General features: G+C 39.4%; 2 protein-coding genes across 11 annotated transcripts in view; one reads left to right on the top strand and one right to left on the bottom strand.

The window, feature by feature from the left end:
• The first annotated feature begins 9 nt into the window (after positions 1–9).
• On the top strand, positions 10–17677 carry HELB (DNA helicase B). 2 transcript variants are annotated; one of them, XM_069773573.1, is made up of 14 exons: positions 10–370; positions 1679–2053; positions 4532–4758; positions 6112–6984; positions 8025–8196; positions 9000–9141; positions 10106–10236; positions 11262–11346; positions 12801–12860; positions 13408–13612; positions 14557–14691; positions 14984–15430; positions 15958–16292; positions 16877–17677. In XM_069773573.1, the coding sequence occupies exons 1-13, from the start codon at positions 166–168 to the stop codon at positions 16057–16059; spliced, it is 3159 nt and encodes a 1052-aa protein (XP_069629674.1). In that variant the 5' UTR covers positions 10–165; the 3' UTR covers positions 16060–16292; positions 16877–17677. The 2 variants fall into 2 exon arrangements, with proteins under 2 accessions (XP_069629674.1, XP_069629675.1); XM_069773574.1 differs by having other exon boundaries at positions 15958–16309; positions 16893–17677.
• A 69-nt stretch (positions 17678–17746) lies between these two features.
• GRIP1 (glutamate receptor interacting protein 1) overlaps positions 17747–19786 on the bottom strand; it is a 327461-nt gene continuing 325421 nt past the window's right edge. For all 9 annotated transcript variants that reach the window (XM_069773563.1, XM_069773571.1, XM_069773562.1 and 6 more), the window contains one exon: positions 17747–19344. In XM_069773563.1, the coding sequence (XP_069629664.1) occupies positions 19108–19344 (237 nt within the window). In that variant the 3' untranslated portion in view covers positions 17747–19107. The remainder of the gene's footprint in view (positions 19345–19786) is intronic.

The following is a 19786-nucleotide window of genomic DNA, read 5'->3' as shown; positions in this document are numbered from 1 at the left end:
AACGGGCGACGCCACCTGAGGGAACCGCCGCCCCTGAGGGAACCGCCTCAGCCAGCCCGGCGTCTCTCTTCCGCGCCGGGCTGTGGGAGGGACGGACGTGCGGCGGGCGGCGGGATCCGGCGGGCAGGGCGCGGCACCGGCACCGGCACCGACACCGACACCGACATGGCGGTGTCCGTCCCGCAGCGGGGGTCGGTGGTGGAGTTGCGGGGGGTGCTGCTGCCCCCGCGGCTGGCGCTGCCGCCTCCGCAGTGGGCGGCGGGCTCGGATACCGAGGAGGAGGTCGAGGAGGAGCAGTACATGGAGGAGGCCACGCTCCTGGAGGATTCCGGGCCGGAGCTGGCGGCCGCGCTGCCCCCGCGTCGAGGCGGTGAGGGGGCGGCGGGAGCGGAGCGGGGCCGGGCGGGCAGGCAGCCCCCGGCGTCCTCCCCTGCCCGCCGCCTCCCTCGGAGGGAGCTGGCAGCTGGGCCGCGGGCTGTGCTGGGGGTCGGCGGCGGGCCCGGCCCTGGCGGGCGGTGGGGTGGCGGGGAGGGCGCGCAAACTGCGCGGGCGCTTGTGGAGAGAGAGGCGGCTGTCGGCATTCCGCCGTGTTGGGTTCTCGGCCGGCTCGCCGGGGCCGGGAGGCTCTTGTCCGCCGGCGGGGAATGTTTTCGGGCGGAGATGAAATCGAAACTCCCGCCTTCCGCGCCTGCTGCGTGCCTGGCGAGTGGGGGGACAACGACGCGCAGCAGGGGATGAGTTACGGGGCGGCGGGAGGAGGGCGGTGTAATTTGCGCTGTTGTGTGGCCGCAGTGTTGCAACAGTAAGAAAACATAAAAGTTTTAACAGTCAAGTGAACTAAAACACAAAAACAATGCTTTTTTTTTTTTCTTTTGCGAGGTGTAAAAGTGTTGATACTCGGCATTAAAAATCTCTACTTTCTACTCAGAAAAGCAGGTGACGTAGGAGCAACTTCTGCCTAGCAAGAATATTTTATCCGAAAATTGTTTAAAAAATGGCTGAACTGAGCTAGGTAACAAGGGCAAAATAGGCAAGTTGGATAAATAGAGCTGCTGGTACTCCGGTTTGGTGAGAAGGAGGTCCTGCTAAACGCAGGTGCTTGCTTTGTTCTGGTCGTAGCATTTAGTCCCCCCAGTCATGGATCGAGGAACGGTGTATTAATTTTTGTGAGGCGAAGACGAGGCAAACCAGGTTGTACAAAACGTTAAGAGTTTATTATATTAATTGCTTATAATTTTGGTGGTTTCAGTTGCAGGAAGTATTTGGTATACGAGTGTATCTGAAGAGAACATAGGCACCGTGATGCAATACTTCGTGGCAAAACTGTTTAAAGTTGAATGGCAAACTTGACTTGGCATAAATAGTGTGATATTAAACCGTATGCTAATGTGTTTAATTGGCTTAATATTCATTTGCAAGTTTAATTTTGTAGTTCTGACACTTAGAGAAGCAGTTTTAGTGCCTGTTTCTGAGGTTGGTTTTGCTTTTGTTTTTAAGTACTACTGGAAAGACTGACATCAGGAAGTTTATGAGACACCCTGCTTTACTTTTACTACTGCAACTTATACAAAAGACAAAAATAAGCTTTGAACAAACAAAACTCTTTTAATCAGACCAAACTTTTAATCTTTATGACTATCAATTAACAATGGTTTTGTTTTTCTTTTTAATGATTCAGTTGTTATACAAGAAGACAACTCTAAAAAGGAGTGTGTAGTAGTTGGATGTTTTCCATTGGTTGACCCTTGGTGGAGAGTTAACATTAAAGCTGAAAAAAGGGGGTCGACGTACTTTATGCAAGGATATCCATCATACTTTCTGCGGACTGATATAGAAGAAAACAACCGACAAGTTTTTTCGCTCTTTCTTAAGGAATGTGCTGTTCCTGAGGATTTAAGCAAAAAGTTTTTTACTTGGCTTCCTAGGAGGTCTGTGCTGAGTTTTAGAAATCTTGAAGAAAAACTAAAACAGTTCCAAGTTTCACACTTACAGACAGGGAAGAATCAAGGAGACACCAGCGCTTATGACATCTTCTACCATGTTTCAAAATCATGTAGGTATATCCTGTGCTATTTTGGTTGTTTTATAAGCTAATGAGTTCTATCTCAGATACTGTGTTCAAGCCACCATGTCTTCATATGAAGTGTATATTCAAATGAATTTTGAATATGCAAAGATTCTTCTTTTTTTTTAAATTTGAGGACAGTGGGACAGTTGATCAATTAAAGATAGGCATACAGTTAGAAACACAGAAGGACTTTCCTGAATTCTGTAGGCTTACTGAGTAGATTGTCTGTGCTAGGGATGCAAAGACACTGGTGCTGGCTTCCTATAGTTTATTCAGATATAACAAGGCTTATTAAAAAATGGGTTTAGCACTGCTTAAACATGGTGGTTATGGCTTTTTAGGACAAATAGGTGTTCAGAAATAGTATAGCTGCTTCTTTGTAGTGCAGGGGAAGAGCAAATGAGCTCACCATAGTACAAATCAGCTGCACTAAACAAGCTATCTAAGTGTATTCGAATCCTGCCCATCAGCAGGTTGGTGTAGCTGGGGAGCAGAGTGCGGAAACACTGGAGTGTCCCCACATGGAGATAGTTCAGGATTGCTGAGGATCCTGTTGTGGGCTATGTTGGTGTGACTACATGAGTGTCAGAGGTTGGATCCAGAGCGTGCTTTTGAAGCAAACATCCCTCTTGTCCTCATTGTGAGGCAGTCTCCAAGAGTATTGACTGTATTCCTCCTGGATGAAACCCAAAAGATGTGTCCCAGTTGCACACCTAAGGTACTCCAACCCCTAATGGGCATTCAGTCTGTTGGACCAGACTGCGGCTGGTCTGAAGCAAAACAGTGAAATACAGAAGTTCAAGACGTCCAAGATGTGTCTTCAGCACTAGCTCTCTTGTTTTGCTCTGATGACCTGTTTCCATTATACCATGTTCCTGATGTGGACACAGGCAGTCCTGGGTTGGTGCTGTGCAGAGCCATCTGTGGGCTGTGGGGACTCAGTGCTCTGAATCGGAGGAGGTCTTCTAAATTCTGCATAAATCTGTACAGACACTTTGAGTCTACCTACTGTTAGGTGCAAGCAAAGTCTTCTGGTACCTGGTTTACTGGGCAGTGTCAGGTCAAAAAATGGAGGTGACTATTTCGGTGGTCAAATTGTGTCTTAACAGGAGAGTTCAGAGCTTCTGCTAGACTTGAGCTGACTTTACTCCAGAGCACATGTATAAGGAGAAGAAAATTTTCACAATTTTATGGACTTGAGGCTTTTTTGTTTTGTTTTTGTGATGGTAGAAAAGTTCTTAACCCCTGTTTGTGGACTTTAAATCTTTTCATGACCACAGAGGGATGGGAATTGACAGTGGTAGCAACTCAGATCTCGTTCGCTGCGTGAGTTTTAATGGGATATATGGATCACTTTTGACTGAGGCTTGTCCAGTATGTTCATGAATCTTCAGGTGTGAAGATTGCACAGAGTGCCTAGGTATCCTGTTCACTGTTCTTCTAGTTGGTGGATTTTTCCTAATATCTAACTTAAATTACTTTACTACAAATTAAGTTTTCTTCTTTCTCTATCATTGGGCAATAGAAACAACAACCCACCTCCCTGGTGGGTCATATTGCTACTATTACTATTGACATTTTTTTCTGGTTGTCATTAATTGTTGTGGGCTCGAGCAGTTTGTTCTTCAGGCCTTCATGATATTTTTGTGTGGCAATAGTGTGTGTTGATTCTCCCTGTGTAAATTAAGTACTTGCTTTAAAGGGAAAAGGTTTTATCTTTGCCTTTCTGTAGGTAAGACAGTGATGAGAAAAAGTACTTAACTGAGAAAAACTGGTGTTTTATATTTGGAATTACAGAGTTTCCTTAACACTTAATTAAAAATTGCATCTATCTTTGTTTTTTTTCTGGCCAAGAGGTAAAACTTATAAAAGTCTCACTTTCTTCTGAAATGTGTTTTTTAAAGCAAGGTATACAGCAAATCAGTTTCATTTTCCCCCTTTTGCAGATCCCAGGACTGATACAAACAGGGAAAGTGGTAGGTTAAGTTTCTGGGGTCATTGAGAAAGCCAGTGGAGAGCACTGTTTTCTTAAGTTCCTCTACTGATCTGATACTACAGATTTAGAAACCTCTCTTCTTATTTTGGATTTTAAATGTTCTTCTGTACATCTGTCTGAAAATTATCTTTAGGTAAGAGGCAGGTGTGGTGAGGTCTGAACTGACTTTCTACAAAATGCTATTGAGTATGCAGTTCAAACCAAGTGCATAATACATATTTTCCAAATGAGTACATTTAGTTGCAGTTTTTATGTCATCTGTTTACATTATTTTTTCCCAAGGCAGTTCAGGGAAAACAGACTTTAAAAGAATTTGAAAAGGATTAAAAAGAATAAGAACCTGAAAGAAATTTGGAATGTTTTGGATGTAGGGGAGGCAGAAGGATAAAAGCCAGAGTCAGTTTAAATTGCCTTTACAAATATCTTTGTATATTGCTTAAAACTTTCTTGGTTTATGGTGCGTACAGTTGCAGGGAAGGCGGTATTGGTAGCTCTGACTTTTCCGACGATACTGGAGTTCTTGCCGATTCTTCTGCCACATCATTTTTCCAGTCTGTTGGATATGGTGTGTTGGCAAAGAAAGACTGAAGAAAACAATGGTATGGATGGTGAGGAAGTACCTTTTCAAGACAAGATGCTAACAAAATTGGATGAGATACTAAAGAATGAGCCATGGAAACTTGGATTCAGCAGTGTAAGTAATGTTAAGCAGGGAAAAAAATGTGGTGTTTGTTACATTTGAGCTTCATTAGAATACAGTTCTGTTTCAGTTACTCTCAGTTTATTAACTGGGTATTTGTAGGAGGTAAGCTTAGTTCATTTGGAAATGGATTATGTACTGGACTTGGTTTTAGCAAAGGGTTTTTTTTTTCCAGTTGGTCTACAATGAATTCATCTCAGAAGATTGTAAAAGTGGTTTTGTTACAACCATTTGTTTAGTCTTTTCTACAGGCAACAAATAATTGAGGTAACTGGGCCAAAAGTAAGAAAGCTAATTTAAAACCCTCAGTTGTCCTGTTCAGTTTTATACCAGCAAATGAGATTTTCTGTTCTTAATACATAGAACAGTATCTATGCTTTCATAGTAAGATAGATAAGTTACTCTGTAAGAGGTCATCTGGTCTAGTGGTTCTCCTCTTTTGTAATGGGATTTGTGGTTGCTGCTTACCTTCCTGTTTTCCTTTGCTACACTTGCTGTGTGACTGCTGCACCTCACCTTAGCACTCCTGTACCTCAGATGGGAGTTACTGCTTAATAGTTCAGAAATGTGATTAGTTAATCCCTCTGCTTCAGCCCCCCAAAGCTTTTACTGACAGATGTTCTGACTTGTCTTTAAGACCTCCAGTTTCAGAGATTCAGCAGTCTAGCCAATATGTTCCAGTGTTTTACATCCTTTCCTTTAAAAAGCTTTTCCTGATATCCAATTTGACTGTTCCTTGATGCAATATAGACTTGTTGCTCTCTTGTTTCTTGTACCAAGGACCTGCGTTCTCGCTGCAGGTTTTTTATTGCCTGAGAACTCTCTTCAGCTTTTTCTCTTAAGGCTCAGCAAGTCCAATTCATTTTTCTTTCCCTCAATAGTTCATCTTTTTTGCACATCTCAGTCTTTCACTATTTTGCGGTGGTCTCTGTAAAGGTTGCATAGCATGAAGTAGCACGTTCAGAATTGGGTACGGTATTCTGGCTGATGCCTTTTCTATGCTCTGTCTCTACAGTTTTTGTGCCTTTACCTGAAATTGTGCTAATTAGGTGTGCACGAGTTCTCCCTAATACCCGATTTCTGAGCCAGGTTTTTGATTTTTACAAGTTTCTGTTTTATACAGAAGGGTGACTTAGAAGAATTCTCATTCCATCTTACTCTTAAATATCTTGCTTTCATATAGCTTGAAAAGCACTGTAACTTCGTACATTATGAGAAATACATAAATTTTTGTAGACTCAACCCTCTGAATTGCAATTTGTATTTACTAGGAGGAATGTTACTCAGCAAGAGGCTAACATCTTCTGAAATAAATATATGTTTGCTTTTATTCTTTTTGGGGAGAAGATTACCCGCAGGGAGCTGAACCTTTCTCGCTGTGAGGCAATGTGGGCCGCCTTTTGTCAGTGTGAACATCTCCTCTGGAAGATTCCTGACTTGAAGAAGAATGCATTAATTCTGTACAATCAACTCAAGACACGGTGCAGAGACATGGGACATACTTACGAAGAACAAGAGGAATTAGCTCGTTTTGTATCTAAAGATATGTCCATTGAGCATGTTTGGCAATCTCTTGAATTTTTGAAAGATCACAACATAGTGATTAGGGAGAAAAAACTAGTGTTTCTGCCAGATCTTCACGAATCTGAAAAAACCATTGCAAAGTATATAGGCGACCTTCTGTCAAACCGCTCATGGCAACTGGATGTTGATGTGAGAAAGATACTTAATGTTTCTGAGACATCAAGAGAACTGGTAGATAACAAAATGAATGTTACCCAGGCTCATAAAATGGAACATCTGAAGGAAAATAGTCCGAACAATCATAACTGTGAAAATCCCTTTCCTGAAAAGGAAGTAGGGTCTACATCTGGTACCCAAAGTAAAGCAGAGGTAGACTCACATCAGGTGATTGCTATGGAAAAGATTTGTTCTAATCCTGTCACAATCATAAGTGGAAAAGGAGGCTCTGGGAAGAGCACAATAGTTAGCTGCCTTTTTCATCACTTAATGCAGATAGAAAAAGAAGTGGAAGCTGCTTCTAAAGACTTTGAAGAAGACCTGGATGCATCTGAGAAATGGAATACCTTTGATTGTCATTGGGAGTCAGAGAACATGCACACAAAAAAACATTTAAATGTACTATTTACTGCACCTACAGGGAGCGCAGCAAACCTTTTGAGTGAAAAAACTAAGCTTCCTGCATATACACTGCATCAGGTAAGGAATTTTAAATTTTTTCTATATTGTGTTCTGAAAGACCTTTTGGCATTGTCTGTTCTTGTTTTGAAAAAAAAAAGCCTGTTATTGAACTTTCCTTATGAAATGTGTAGCTATTAATGATAATGCTTAGGTACAGCTTGTCAGCATTTGGAAGTCAGCGTTACATTTTGGGGAATCATAAATCAATCCTTTGAAATACATTATTTGCTGTAACTTTGGGGTTTTTTTTCTACTTATATACATCTCAAATTTGTGCCTTTCTAGGGCACCTGGTCTTTTTAGCTTCTCAGGTTTTTTTCTTTGTTTGTTTTATGAAGACAAATACTTTCTAGATGGCAGACCTGTTTTCTAGTGTCCTGTTGCCTAGCAATCATACTGATACCTGCACATACATGAAGAGATCAGTAGCCTGGGCTTGAATAATAAGGTAAATTTCATTCACACAGTGTTTTCTTAATCACTGTTAAATATTGCACAATTTTTTTTAGAAAAAAGTAGAAAGCAAACTCTTTGTTAATAAACTTAGGTCAAGTCTCTGTTGTCCTAGGTAGTGGAAGGTGCCAAGAAGACGTTGGAGGTGTGGAATAACCTGTATAAATCAAAATTTTAGTAACATAAGAACTACTGTGGGCTTAGGTTATCTTTGGGGACTGGATAGTTGCCTGTTCCCCTTCCCCGTGCAATGTTGGGGATTTGTTAATGTCAGCAAGTTGCAGTAGGTGTTCTGTTACTGAGCCATCTAATGGCTGACCTTAGATCCTTTAGGGTCCCCGCAGGAAAAAAAAAAAAAAAAAAAAGATGCATTTCTCTGCTTTTGTGTAAGTAAGTGTTGATAATCTCAGCTAGATATGTACTCACCAAGGGGGAAAATCAGACTGAACGGTTGAGTCTTCCGAGTCTGTACAGGTTTGAGTTTAGAATTTCCAGTAATAGCTCTAAATACAACGTTAGGAGATACCACACTCTGGCTGCCTTTATAAGACAGTTGTTTACAGTTAATTAGTGTCAGAGCTTGATTTATTTCGATTTGTTTCTAGATCATCTTTAGTTTTAAACGGTGGAAGCAGAGTGGACAAGTACAGCCGTGGAAGTTTTCTACTGTGACGGTTCTGATTGTGGATGAAGGAAGTTTGGTGTCTGTACGGATTTTTAGTTTCGTTTTAAAACTCTTGTGTGAGAATGCTCAGCTTTCCAAACTTATTATTCTAGGTAAGTGAAAAAGCAAATTTAGCATTATACAATACTTGCTTACACTGCATATTGTGTATTATTATCAGAGCTGCCTCTGGTCTCACTGTCTCTTGAAAACCCCAGAATGTTAAATTGTTCTGTACTTGGATATTTCTGATTATTCTTGAGGTCAGATGAGATATGCAGTTTTCCATCTCAACTGTCATTATGAAAGTATCAGTATCTCCATTCTCTGTTTAGCAGTGTTTTGTCTGATTCTGAAAGTCTTATGACTTCCATGTGGTAGCTTATTACGTCTTGCAACTGGAAAACTTTTCTGACTTCCTTAAATTTAAAGAAGCTAATGTTAGCATATTAATCACATGTTAGAAGGGAGGTTTCATGTCATTCTTAATGCTAGGATCATCTTGTTTTAATTCAGAAAGGAAAACAAAACCATGTAAAATCAGAATTTCCTGCTTTCTCAGAGGTTTGCTTTTTGGTGTGCCATTTATGGCATTTGTTTTTAAATATGTAACTTTCAAAATGTGTTTGAATAAGATGTGATCACTGTCAGTGTTCATCGTGCAGAGCGATTTGCACCTGCTAGTAAAGCATTGCTGAGTGACGAATATGAAAAATTTGAACTACACTACAGCCTGATTCCCCAAACAATGTTTCTTAGAGTCTTGAAAGTTTTATTTCACATGAATTGTATTGAGGAAGGATGTTACTATGGAGAGGGTTGAAGTTTTACTAATTCCGGTGTGTTTTTTTCAAGACAGTTTTTAACAGGTGAACTGTAATTGCTTCTCACAAATACTAATTTGCATTCTGTTTAGGTGATACTAGACAGCTACCAAGCATAGCTCCAGGAAACATGTTAGCTGATGTCTTTGAGGGTCTAAAATCAAGAGGCTTTTCTGTGGAACTGCAAACTAATCACAGAGCTGAATCGCAACTAATTGTAGATAATGCATCAAGGTAGGATTTTCTTATATAAGAAGCATTCTTGTAGTAGGTCTGGTCCTTTACCTGCAAAATGGTAGTGCATCCAGATTTGACTCTCTAGTACTGCTTCTGTTACAGTTTCTTATTCAAAATCAGTAACACTGGTTTTAAAAACAAACCAACCAACCCCCAAAACAACAAAACCCCACAAATTTTTCCAGAAGTGTATCTGTTGGACAAAAAAATGTGTGTGCTGGAATATTCCTGAATTTTATGGGGTGTATTTCACTATCAAATACTCTCTGTTGTTTTCAAATGAGTTGTGCATGCACTTTATGCCTTCTGAAATGACTTACAATTGCTTCTCTAAAAAGGAAGTTCTAAAGACATTGCTGGTTAAGTGTGACAACAGCTAAAACTGGCTGAATTACATTGACTGTTTAGATTTCAAGGGCCATTAAATCAGAGTTTCTTTTTATTTTTGCTGTATCAATACCTAGAACCTCTAAATGTTTCCAGCATTTGCATTACTTTTGGTCTGGAAATAATCTTGTTTACTGTCAGTGCATGATTTCTTTTTTTAAAACCTCAGACGACAAAATCTAGGTCTGAGTGCCTGAGATGTTTTGATGTTCATTAGGAATTTGAGAATATTCTGAATATTTGCAAGATGTCCAGAACTACTAAGTGTTTTACAAACACTCTCACTTTTTTTTTCAGTAACACTTCTGTGTTACTCCAGTCTGCTCCCATGAAAAGAACTCTATAGGTAGTACTAAGTATCTGCTGCAGTGCTGAAAGGTTTAGAGAATAAATTACCAATTTTTTAAATGTGAAATTGTTATGATCAGAAGAAAGAGGTTTTGGTGTATGTAGAGTAGATGACCAAAAATTTATAAATGGTGAACTTCAGGCTGATGTAGATGATGATACACTGGAATCCTTTAACTGGAGATGATTTTTTCTTTTCCATTTTCCCTCCATTGCTCTGGTCAAGAATCTCTCAGCGGATGTTTCCTGAATTTGATGAGGTGCTGGAAGTTCCTGGTTGGAATGAGGAAATGACAATGCCAAGCCCAGAGAAGAAATTCATTTTTATTACTTTGCCTGCTGGTGGGGGTTGTGACAGTACGTGTGTACAGTCAGTTTGTGATCTTGACTTTCCCTTTGGTAAAGCATAGACTATTTGGCTGGAACTAACATTTGGGGAAGATTTTAGTCTGGTTTTGTTTGTGGTATAAATGTAAATGCTAGATTCATAGTTTACCCTTTGCCTTCTGTAAGTACACACAGCAAGACCCCTAAGTGGAAAGGATACTCTGTAGAGCTCCAGCTCACCAGTTACGTTTTGAAATGGGGGTGATACAGCTTCCACCAGTGTAGTCGGATGTGATCACCTTTTTATGTTGTAGCTGGAGCTGTCAAACCTTAAAAGATTGAATTTTTTGGAGGTGAATCATTTGAGTAAAGAGCAGCTGTAACAGGATGGTGTGTTGGACAGGAATGTGCTGCCAAATCTAGAATCAAATTAGGGAGATGGAAGCAGAGGGGACACCAGTATTTCTTTAAAATGTTTTCGGGTCAGGGTTAGGGCAGTTGTTTTTTATTGGTTTTTTTGGCCTTTATTGAATAAGTGGATTGAGCGGCCTCTACTTTATATGCATCAAAAAGCTTCAGGGGGGATGTGGGGAAAAAAAAAAGTGAGTATCATCACCTTACCTTAATATAGCAACTTAGCAAACAGAACACTAAAACTGGATTTCTTCTGTGAAATCTAAATGTATAGGTCTGTGGCTTAAAAATGTTCTACCTTTACCTCTTTAATGTGCTGTATCAGAACTTTATTTTGCATGAAAGATGCTCTATGCAGCTGTTTAACACAGAGAAATAATTTCTCTCCTTCCATATCACTCATCTTTGAGATTTTAATAGTGGGATAACTGCATGATTGATGCTTTTTTTGGGAGAGTATGTACGTGGGTGTTTTGTGATGTGGGTGTTTTTGTGTTTTGTTTTTTTTTTTTTTGTTTTAAATGAGTTGAAACGTCATTGAAGCAAGAAATAAGTGAAGGCAATTTCATATTGAATTATATTTTTCTTTCTGAAATTGTTCTGCATATTTAATGCCTTACCTCTTGTGTCTTCCAAAACAGATTTGCAAACTGCTATAAAGGCTTTACTTAAAAAAGGACCAGGATTGGAGGATGCCAAACAATCGCAGTTCATTGCTTTCAGAAGGTAACGGAGCATGCAGATACTGAAAAAATCCTTGCTAGCAGCCACAATCCAAAAAGAGCTGAATGTGTTGAGTTGGAGAGACTAGTGGCAACGTCATAAAATTACTAGAGAGAACAACAGGCTAGGTGTCTTTTCCTGTATCTTCTGGTTGCCCCCCAGTCTCTCCATGGAGAGTTGCTTCGTTGTTCTATAAGCTTAATGTTATTTTTCTGCCTTTATGTTCCTGTTCATCTGTACTGTTTATGCTAAAGAAAAAAAGGATGGACATAAGCAGTCAGCTTTTTGTAGTAGATTCTCTGGGAGCTTGTGCTGTGGTGTTTGCTAAAGAAGTGCAGTGTTCTTCAGAAGCGAAAAGTGGGGGCTTGACTGCAGGAGGAACCTGCAAAATACAAAGACATGTCCATATTCAAACGTATCGCATCACGGCAGGTGTGAATTCCAGGGTGCATGATGGAACATATAACCTACTGTCTATATGTGCTTCTGTCACAGGTGGACATTGACCAAATGACAGAAGATACTTGCATTTTGGCCATGGGACAAGGGCCGGATTTAGTCACATAATCTGATGGGCATTAGTGCTTCTGCTGGGCAGTGGTGAATGCCTACAGTTTGGGTTTTCGGAAGCACAGTACTCATCATTTAAGAAGGGGTGGGGTGTAGGGTTCTAACACACTTTGAAGGAAGATTGGAAAGGTTAGTAATCACTGGTAATGTGAACCACAACAGGAGCGTGAATAGTATGGATGGCCTCACAGAAACACTGAAGGGATAAATGTAATGTCCAGTAGTACCAATAGTCCATAAACTTACACTTCTGCACAGAAGGGTACTTAAGAAAAAACTCTTCCACTTCTATTTGTGAAGAACCTTTTCTCAGCAATTAAAAACCACCCACTATTTACAGGTTACTAGTGTTCAAATAAGTGATTTATAAATTTTAGCTAGTTCACCTGTTTGTTGTGAATGGTGAGGAACTCCGAAATCAATTTCATTTCTTCAGTCTGCATTCAGGTACAATACTGTTATTAACGATTTCCGTGTAAGATTCTTCTAGAATATATTTATAGATACATAATGTGCATTTAAAATTCCAGGTCTTTAAAAAGCGAATAAACCTGACTATTTTTAATACATCCACAGACAGAAAATAATATATCCAGACTTTAGTTTTTCTTTAGTTTCCTTCTTTATCTTAAAAACAAATCTAGCTAATATAGGTATGCATTGCAAACATCCTTGGCTCACTTTCTATGGTATTTAGACAAAACTGTTCCTTTACTGCTCTATCTTCTAACCTCTGAATCAGCTATTGTTTTTAATTGTTGGTGGATGATCATCATAGCTAAAATGGGCTTTTTCCATTATTTATAAATTAATGCTAATGTGACATTGCATGTAACTTTGTTTTGTACATCACGATTTTGTTCATGTTCTTGTTTTGTATGATTTAGGAAAGATTGTGATCTAATAAATGAACTTTGCTGCCAACACTATTCAAATCATGTAACCAGGTAAGCCAGTGTCTTGCAATTTTTACTTTGAACAATCTCACTTTGTTTTTGGAAGTGTTACAGCCAGGCCAACAACCTAAAATAAGAGTATAAAACTTTTAATGTTTCTTCTAGGTCTCATTATTTATGTTAGAAACATTTATGTAATAAACTTTCTTTGATGGGTTCTTTAATCTCAACCTGGACTGTGAACAGAGGTAACGAACTGCCTTTCATTTAAATTGTCATTATGTGAATTACAAGATTTTGAGTTGCTGCTGAATTATTTAAAATGGACTTGAAAAAGACTGTCAAGGTTGATTATTTTTTGCCACTGTATGATTTCTAAATAGATTCTGAAATATTTTTGGAAGCAGGATTTTGGTGCTACTCCATATTACTGTGTTCTACAAAAGTTCAAGAAACTTCTTTTAAATTTGAGTTGTCTTAACTCTTTTGAACATTATTAAGTTTTTAATCTGGCCCAAGTATAGAGAGGGGATGGAGAAGAAATACTGAGAGATGGTAAATGCATACTTTGTAAAGACACTTCTCCTCTCTGACCTAGAGACCATAAAAACCAACCTTCATTTCAAATTAATGACAAGATTGTCTGCACGCGGAATACATATCTCAGGGATCTCTTGCCAGACTGTGGTTTCAGAGAGGATCCTAAGCACCATGAAAGCAAAAGTGGAGAAACGGCTCATGCTACAGAGGCTGCTGAGGAGGGCAAACGACTATGCAATGGGGATGTATTTTTCATAACAGGGGTAAGTGCTTGCTGCAAGAACTTGCACAAATTCCCGTGGTAACTGATTCAGTCCTTGTTGAATCCCCAGAACAGAACAATTCACACTTTATAATTTCAGTTCATAAGACAGACTTAGTTCTCCTGCTAAACTACTGTGTGAAAGGCAAGGAAGAGGCTGACTCACAATAGAGAATGAAAGAAAAAAATCTCTGGGTGTTTTTGTAAATGTGCTTCAGTTGGTCTGCTAATGTCCAGTGTAAATAAATTCTGTAAATACTCAAATATATTGTAACTGAAATGCATAATCTTTTGCATATAGGTAGAAATGTAGTCTTGAGTAAAGAACAAAGCTAATGTTACAGCTTGAGTTCTTCTTTGGCAGAAAACTAAGCTGACCAAAAAATCCAGCAACACAAAACCCTGTATTTTTCTGCTGGGTTCAGTGAGTTGAGTTGACTCAGCAGAGGGTCCAGGGAAAGTATCATCAGTATTTGTGCATGGGGAAGGGGGACCATACAGGGTTGGCCGGAGAGAGCAGGCTTTTCTCCATTTGTGGCAACAAATCATTAAACAGCCTCACTGGTATTATTTCATTGCACCTTAGGATAATCTAAGTTTTCTGGGGGGGTAAAACTTCCTTTCTCAGCATTTTTCTTACTAAACAGAAGGAGTTAGGGTAGGCCCTGTAGAGTGAAACTGTTTTTTTTGAAGGTAGTCAGTGAGAGATAGCAGTCTTTTGGTTTAGTGTCTTCTGAAACTGAAACTATTTTCCTTGAAGGTAGTCAGTGAAGGATGGCAGTCTTTTGGGTTTAGTGTCTTCTGAAACTATTTCACTAGGTTGACATTGTGGCTATTGTAATTTCAGGGAAAGCTAGCATATGCACACACACAGATGTGTAGACATTGATCGAACTGCTGATACAACCTTCCTTACTGCTGCGTGTTCTTGTGCTATTTCTTTAGGATGTAGAGACTGATAAACAGCGTTTTTTGACCATCAGCAGCGTGTACGGCCCCACTTTCACTGTGAAGTATAAGGCACTGAAGAATCTGTGTCACATCAAACATGCATGGGCCAGAACTGTTCACGCATTTCAGGTAAAAAAAAAACACAAAACAAACCAAAAAAACCCCAAACAAAACAAAACTATGAGCTGATAAAACTTTCTCATGGCTTTATCTTGCTAATGCACTGTATTTTCATGTGAAAGAGTAAGAAGTTCTCTTAAAACTAAAATTCCTTGAATGCAGGATAGAAAATACTCTTGAAGGTGTCCCAACTTCCTTGTTCTTGTAAACTGTCAACCTGTCTGTCTTTCTTTTTATTTTTTTTTTTTAAACTACTTACTGGAGATCTTAATTTGATAAGGTGTTCTTAAACACATTTCAGGGTTCTGAGGCAAAAACCATTGTCTACGTGGTTGGCAATGTTGGCCGTCAGCACTGGCAGCATGTGTACACAGCCGTGACCAGAGGACGCTGCCGTGTCTATGTTATAGCTGAAGAGCTGCACCTCAGGAGAGCGGTCGCTAACAAGAATATACCCAGAAAAACTCGCTTAGAGACATTTTTGAGAGCGGCAATCGCAGAAGCAAGCAACTGTCCCAAACAAACTTCCTCTTCCCTGACGAAGAGCTGGCAAAGTCAACTTGAGACTCGGTCCGTTTCCGTAACTCAAGGTGCTCCTGACCCATCCGCACCTCTGACTGACTTGTTTAAACAGGAAGGGTCAGCAGTTCTCAATAAAGAAGAGCAGACGAGCAAGCTGCAGCAGTATCAATGTAAAAGACAACAAACTCTTGCAGAGAATTCCGAGGATGCTACAAAAATACCCTCTGTAAGTATCTCCTTACTGAGAAAGTTTAACCCAAACTTCTGTGCTCTTTGACCACTGCAAGTCACCTGGATACTGTTATGATTGTTTTATTATTATTTATTTATTAATTTTCAAGATGACCAGTAATGGAAGCAGTCAAGTTTGGCAGATGTTTTCCCAGAGTAATATATGACTAACAGGGAAAAAGAAGTTACAATGTCAACAGCAGTAAATTTTTACATCTTGTTAGTCACTGGAGTGATCCGTTGGCTAGCCTAGCCTATATTAGCTTATTCTTTGTGTACAGAAGTCAGTTTTTAGGAGCTGACTTGCTGTGAAAGATTGATATAAAATTTAATTGTTGATTTTTATATAAGCAAAGATGCTTAACAGATGCTTTTTTCATTATATTGCATTTCTGAGCTCTGTCATGGAGAAAGGTAGGGTTTTTGGGGGTTTTTTTGGTTTTGGTTTTTTTTTTCCCTGAAGATGTTACTGTAGTTTAGTTCTGGTTCAAACTCTGATAACAATTTTGTTTTGTTTTGCAGGCAACAGTACAAGATTCCCCACTTGAGTCTTCCAGACTTCTGAATCTAACTTTGGAACAACCGACTCCAAGGAAGCTTTTCAAAAGCTTAACAAACCATTAACTGTCCTTGTTGTGAACCTTTCTTGAACCTGTTTCCTTCAAGATTTGGAAGAGGGAAGCAGGGTATGCAGATTTTCAAAGGCTTTTCTGTATTTGCATGTTCTGTGAAGAACAGCTTGTTTTAAAGCAAGACTTTTATATTTTCAGTGATCTGTTCTTAGTAGGTGATTCCTTGGTGTGTCAGTCATCAAAAATCCTATCATTCTTTTGTTTTGGTGAAGAATGAGTGTCCCGGTTTCAGCTGGGATAGAGTTAACTGTCTTCCTAGTAGCTGGTACAAGTGCTGTGTTTTGAGTTCAGTATGTGAAGAACATTGATAACACACTGATGTTTTCAGTTGTTGCTAAGTAGTGTTTAGACTAAAGTCAAGGATTTTTCCGCTTCTCATGCCCAGCCAGCGAAAAAGCTGGAGGGGCACAAGAAGTTGGCACAGGACACAGCCAGGGCACCTGACCCAAACTGGCCAACAGGGTATTCCATACCATGGGATGTCCCATCTAGTTTAGGAACTGGGAAGTGGGGGCAGGGAATTGCCGCTCGAGGACTGGCTGGGTGTTGGTTGGCGGGTGGTGAGCAATTGCCCTGCGCATCATTTGTACATTTCAATCCTTTTATTACTACTGTTGTCATTTTATTAGTGTTATCATTATTAGTTTCTTCTTTTCTGTTCTATTAAACCGTTCTTATCTCAACCCATGAGTTTTACTTCTTTTTTCCGATTTTCTCCCCCATCCCACTGGGTGGGGGGGGGGAGCGAGTGAGCGGCTGCGTGGTGCTTAGTTGCTGGCTGGGGTTAAACCATGACAATGAACTTACAGGTCTTACAGGTTCCAGACCTTCCCTTAAAAAACACACAGGGATTTCTAAGTCTAAAGACTGTAGCCATCCATCTCAAGATTTATCCACCTCCTGATGCTGCAGAATTGATGAGAAGCTGTAACTAACTGGTGTGCCCAAACTGCAGTTTGCTCAAGTCAAAAAATAACAGTTCATAAAGGGGACTCCTTTAGACTTTTCCAATGTGGCAGAACTACAGGCATGAAGCTTCATCGGAGTATGGATTTTAATCTTGTTATAAATAGCACAGGAAAGTTCCAATCAGTGACACAGAAACTTTTTCCCACTTTGTACTTGGAAGAGATGTAGAACTTGCCATTGCTGCTTTAGCTAATAGTTATATGCTGGTAATGATCTTGGTAAGAGAAGCAGAATTCCAAGTTGGAGTTCAAGTAATCATCAAGTAACATTCCACTTTCAGCCTTTTTTGTGTACTTTGTGACTTGCTGCATTGTAATTTTTGAGATCAAACAGTCATCTTATTAATCAAACATCAGACAAATCGTACTAAAATTGGGACAGCTTGCTTGCTTTTAACAATTATTAAATTTTTTTTTTACACATAGGGCAGGAAAAATGGTACCACCAATATAAAGGTGGTATTTTTTGCTACAGCTATGGAAAAAATATTAAGTAGAAAAATGCTATCTCATTTTTAATGTCTTTAAATCACTGTTTATTTCAATTTATACAGTTTTTCCATACAAATATTTGCAACAATTTGAATTTCAAAAAACAACAGACGATAAATATCATGCTATTAAAGTATTAAATTTGTACAAAAATACTTTACAGTTTAATACTTATTTGTTACAAATAAAAATACATATTTAAGTGACTCATGAAGTTGGTTGTTTTCTTTTTTTTTTTTTTTTTAACATGATTCAGTATTGAATGTCATTCTGACCTCCTCTGGCAGTGCTGAAATAGAAATCAGAGATAATTGTGTGTGCAAGGCAGGTGAGCTTGTTCATGTATTGGAAACAGCAACAGGGATACAGTTAAACAGGTTAAAGTGACCAGAAACAACTCTGTAAGGTGATTGCTTAGATATGGAAACTCTACAAATGTACAAATCCAGTATCTTTATATTCACCAATAACAAGAATTACTAATAACAACTTGAATACTGGAATAAACCAAAGCAGCTGCTGGTGAGCATATAAAGCAACTGGCAGTATTTTATTGCTTGGGGGGAGAGGAGAGAATCTGTGTGATGTGTTTGTAAAATATATTTACAATTTTAAATTCTAAAAACGTGTTGCAGGGGGTAATGTTTATCATAAAGAAGGCTGAAAACAGCATATTAAATGGGACTTTTGTCCCTTCAAGAAATTGTTGACCGACTTAAAAAGCTCACGTGTTGACAGTACAAGTTTACAGGTTTGTGGATCATTAAAGAGCTTTTGTATCAATCTTCCACTGCCATAGTTTAAAAAAAGCCATTTTCTTTTAAAACCTCTCTAATTTGTCTGAAATCATTTCAGTTTTACTCATCAGTAATCCTCCTTCAGAGGTTTTATTCCACTAAAAAGGTCTCTGTGTAAAAATCCCCACAGGTTGCCAGACACACCATTAAATATTTCATTGCATAGGGAGTAACATACGCTGTAACAGAATTTACCGAGGTGGGGGAGTAACGTTCACCGCATACTGCAGCTTCCTGCAACCATTTTGTTAAAACTTCTACACCATGCACCCTTCTTGCCGGCAGAATAAAGGTCCCCAAAATTACAGATCTAGTCATTTAACAAGACAACCCAGTGCAGCATACTGCTCTTCCTTGTCTGTCAGACAGCTCCTTTCTAATAAAATGTTTTTAAAAACCACGTAACCTGGACCACTGCTGTTACCAGAGGTTAACTCCGTGCTTTTCCCTCAAACAGCAGCTGCTGCTGAAGGGAGAGGAACATTTAAATCATGTTTAAAACATCTCCCCAGTTTCTTACTTGGGGGGGGGGGAAAGGCCCTTACAATTTTTTGTACTGTTGCTAATGCTAGACTGCTCAGAATGGAATGACTTGACTAAATTAAGAATTAAAACTTTTTCAAAAGTAACCAAGAATTAATATAAGCCTTGAGACAGACAGACTGACCTCCTGTGCTTTTCAGTGCTATATAGCATCTGAGCCTCAATCTCAGAGAAATCTTAGAGGGATTTAGCACCATAATTGTCTTTCGTTACCAAATGTCCCACTAAAATGATTTTCTGCTATAATGTATTTGTAGGATCCCGCGTTTCTGCATTGACACTAGCGTGTCCACTCTTTTGAAGGAAGGCATTGTTCTGATCGCTCCACTCCCCACTCGCTGAAGTCTGTTGTTCTGAGCTTCCTTTCTGAGATGCCAGCGGGTTTCTGCTAATCACCAGTTCCAGCTTATTGCCAGATTCTGCGATGAGGGGCACAACTAGACAGCAGTCAAAGTCTCTGGTGCGAACGTGGTTTACCTGAACGGTTAGAAAATCGATTTTTATTACGATTTTTGGAAAAAGAAATGAGATCACAAGGGAAACAGATTTATCCTTGAGACTATGGAACCTGATTAAAACGTTCCAGGTAGAGAATCGTCTACACAAGACTATTTAACCATGGCATCTGGTCTGAAGACGCCGGTTAAGTTTTCTACTCACCCTTTCACAGAATGTAAAGTGGGTATATTTACAGTGGTGGCAGCTGTCACAATGCCCACTCCATAAATGACATTTAACAGCACATCGTTTTTCTGTCTTTCACGGTGTTCATTAATTTAAATACAACAGGTCATATCTAAAATGTCAATTCAGTTCAGGTCTTCTCTGGTTTTAATTAATATATGAAGTTTTTTAATGGGCTAAGTTGACAGAAATTTAGTTTTTCCTGCATGGTCCAACATGGCACTGGGGGAAGTGT

This window comes from Haliaeetus albicilla, chromosome 28 (assembly GCF_947461875.1).
Source record: "Haliaeetus albicilla chromosome 28, bHalAlb1.1, whole genome shotgun sequence".
NCBI classification, from domain to species: domain Eukaryota; kingdom Metazoa; phylum Chordata; class Aves; order Accipitriformes; family Accipitridae; genus Haliaeetus; species Haliaeetus albicilla.
This window is presented reverse-complemented; position numbering and strand designations above follow the sequence as displayed.

Bases quoted from the DNA above. Each gene is read 5' to 3' on its own strand.
- HELB (XM_069773573.1), top strand. From the start codon at position 166: ATGGCGGTGTCCGTCCCGCAGCGGGGGTCGGTGGTGGAGTTGCGGGGG. The intron at 9,142-10,105 runs GTAGGATTTTCT...GCTCTGGTCAAG, and splicing joins ATTGTAGATAATGCATCAAG to AATCTCTCAGCGGATGTTTC. The intron at 14,692-14,983 runs GTAAAAAAAAAA...AACACATTTCAG, and splicing joins GAACTGTTCACGCATTTCAG to GGTTCTGAGGCAAAAACCAT.